The sequence below is a fragment of the Silene latifolia genome, chromosome 1 (assembly GCF_048544455.1).
Source record: "Silene latifolia isolate original U9 population chromosome 1, ASM4854445v1, whole genome shotgun sequence".
Classification (NCBI taxonomy): domain Eukaryota; kingdom Viridiplantae; phylum Streptophyta; class Magnoliopsida; order Caryophyllales; family Caryophyllaceae; genus Silene; species Silene latifolia.
Window position 1 is genome coordinate 102,508,941 of NC_133526.1, and position 2,503 is coordinate 102,511,443.

Sequence of the window (2,503 nt, forward strand, 5' to 3'; positions counted from 1 at the left end):
AAAGTAAGGTCTGCTTGTTTACCAAAAAGAAGCTCAAATGGTGTTTTTCCTTGCAAAATACGGGTTGGTGTCCGATTAATCAAGTGGGCAGCCGTCAATACACATTCTCCCCAAATATCAGTCGGTAGTGAGCTCTGAAATCGCAAAGCACGAGCCACATTGAGTAAATGGCGATGTTTTCGTTCAACTCGAGCATTTTGTTGATGTGCAAATGGTGTTTTTCCTAGCATTTAGCATGTTCTAGGTTGTATAAATTAACACATTGATGTGCAATACAACACACACAGAATTTCACAAAAATATCTCTTTGTCAAATTCTATATGGTATCAGTTAGGTTTCGACAACACGAACCCTAATTCAAAATGTCAGGCGCAATCGTTACTTCCACGCCGCATATCACCAAACCCGTCTACGCTCTTAGCAACTCCGATGGCGTTTCAGCAAAAATTACTCACGTAATGTTGAAAGGCTCGAATTATGCGGAATGGTGTAAGGGCTTTCGTAATGGGTTGGGGGCGAAAAGGAAACTCGGTTTCGTTGATGGTTCCCTCAAAAAACCTTCGACTGACTCAGAGGATTTAGATGATTGGACTACTGCCAATTGCACCGTCATCGCCTGGATTTTTAATACGATTGACCCTACAATTCGTTCTTCCATTACTTACCGAGACACGGGAGTCGAATTGTGGGATGATATTCGCAATCGTTTTTCTCGTGGTAATGGCATCAAAATATATCAACTGGAGTCCGAGATTTCTGATTTTTATGGTCGTCTTAAGAAGCTTTGGGACGACGTCAATGACTATGACGACCTTCCTACTTGTGATTGCTCTGGTTGTCGTTCTGATATTTCTGTCAAATTACGCACCCGTCGTGAGACTCGTCAGACTCGTCAATTTTCGATGGGTCTTCTCCCATGCTATGCAACTGCACGGTCTAATATATTGGGCTCTACTATTTTGCCCTCTTTGGATTCCGTCTATGCTCGCATTATGCAAGAAGAGGAAGTGCGTAATCTGACACAAGAACGCACCACCGCCATGGCTTGTGCGGTTCAAGGTGGCAGTAAGCAGAGGAGGACACGACTGAAGTGTACCCACTGCAAGAAGCCCAGTCATAGCGAGCCTCACTGTTGGGAGAAGCACGGCTATCCAGAGGGCCGTGAGCCGCGGCCTGGTGCAACGTCTGGTGCGAGTAGCAGCTCCTCGACAATTCAAACCAATGCAGTGTTTGGTGAGCCCGCAATTGATGCGAATCATGTCCGTCTTCATGGTAAGCACGCTGTCTATTGGATCGTTGATACAGGTGCATCCACACATGTGTGTGGAAATTTAAATTTATTAACTGATTGTTTTTCAATCACGCCACTTGCGGTGGGTCTTCCTAATGGTGCTCGTTTAAAAGCCACTCATCGTGGAAAGGCTTGAATTAATGACTCGCTCGTGCTGCAGGATCTTCTTTACGTCCCGGAATTTACTTGCAATCTTTTATCTGTCTCCCAATTGCTGTTTTCTCAAAATTTGTGTATCCAATTCAGTAATTCGACTTGTGTTATTCAGGACCCTATCTTGAAGACGAGGATTGGTGAGGGTGCACTTATAGATGGACTCTACCATCTGTCCATGGATATCCCGCGACGTGTTAATGCAATCGAAGATGCTGGAAATGTCGATTTGTGGCACAAACGGTTAGGACATCCATCTTTAAAGGAAATGGAGTGTCTTTCTTCTATTAGAAATTTTAAGCATTATTTGAACAATCATAAGTATTGTGATATCTGTTTTCGGGCAAAGCAAACTCGGTCCGTTTTTCCGCTTAGTACTAATAAAGCTACACATTTGTTCGGTCTTTTACATTGTGATGTTTGGGGTCCATACGATCCGAATCAGTCTTGTGGGTCGCGCTATTTTCTTTCTCTTGTTGACGATTATTCACGTAGTGTGTGGGTTTTTTTGTTCAAATCAGAAGATGAAGTTAATCGCCTTATGAGAGAATTTTTTGCTTTAGTCTCGCGACAATTTAATTGCACTATTAAACGGGTAAGGAGTGATAATGAGACGGAATTTAAACCTTTAATTCCTTATTTTCGTGAACAAGGCATAATTTTCGAAACTTCTATGGTCAAAACCCCTCAACAAAATGCTCTGATACCATATAGAATTTGACAAAGAGATATTTTTGTGAAATTTTGTGTGTGTTGTATTGCACATCAACGTGTTAATTTATACAACCTAGAACATGCTAAATGCTAGGAAATCAGTTAATTGCTAGGAGATCACAGCTAATAGTTATCCTAAAATACATGCTAAATATGTGCTAACAAAGCTAAGAATAAGCTAACAATATTCCTAAATGCTAAATATGTGCCAAACTAATAATATTGCAATATTCTCGGAATATTGCCTCCAATACTTATATTAGAATATTTAGTAATACTCGACTGGCTTATGTTTTTAGGGTTTAAATACAAGTTAAGTTCATATTAGATATTACAGGACTTTA

At 40.8% G+C, this 2,503-nt stretch overlaps 1 protein-coding gene across 1 annotated transcript; it reads left to right on the plus strand.

Annotated features, from left to right (window-relative positions):
* Window positions 1–277: 277 nt before the first annotated feature.
* Window positions 278–1,854, plus strand: LOC141599644 (uncharacterized). Its single transcript, XM_074419761.1, has 2 exons — window positions 278–1,273; window positions 1,561–1,854. The coding sequence occupies exons 1-2, from the start codon at window positions 364–366 to the stop codon at window positions 1,587–1,589; spliced, it is 939 nt and encodes a 312-aa protein (XP_074275862.1). The 5' UTR covers window positions 278–363; the 3' UTR covers window positions 1,590–1,854.
* Window positions 1,855–2,503: the final 649 nt, after the last annotated feature.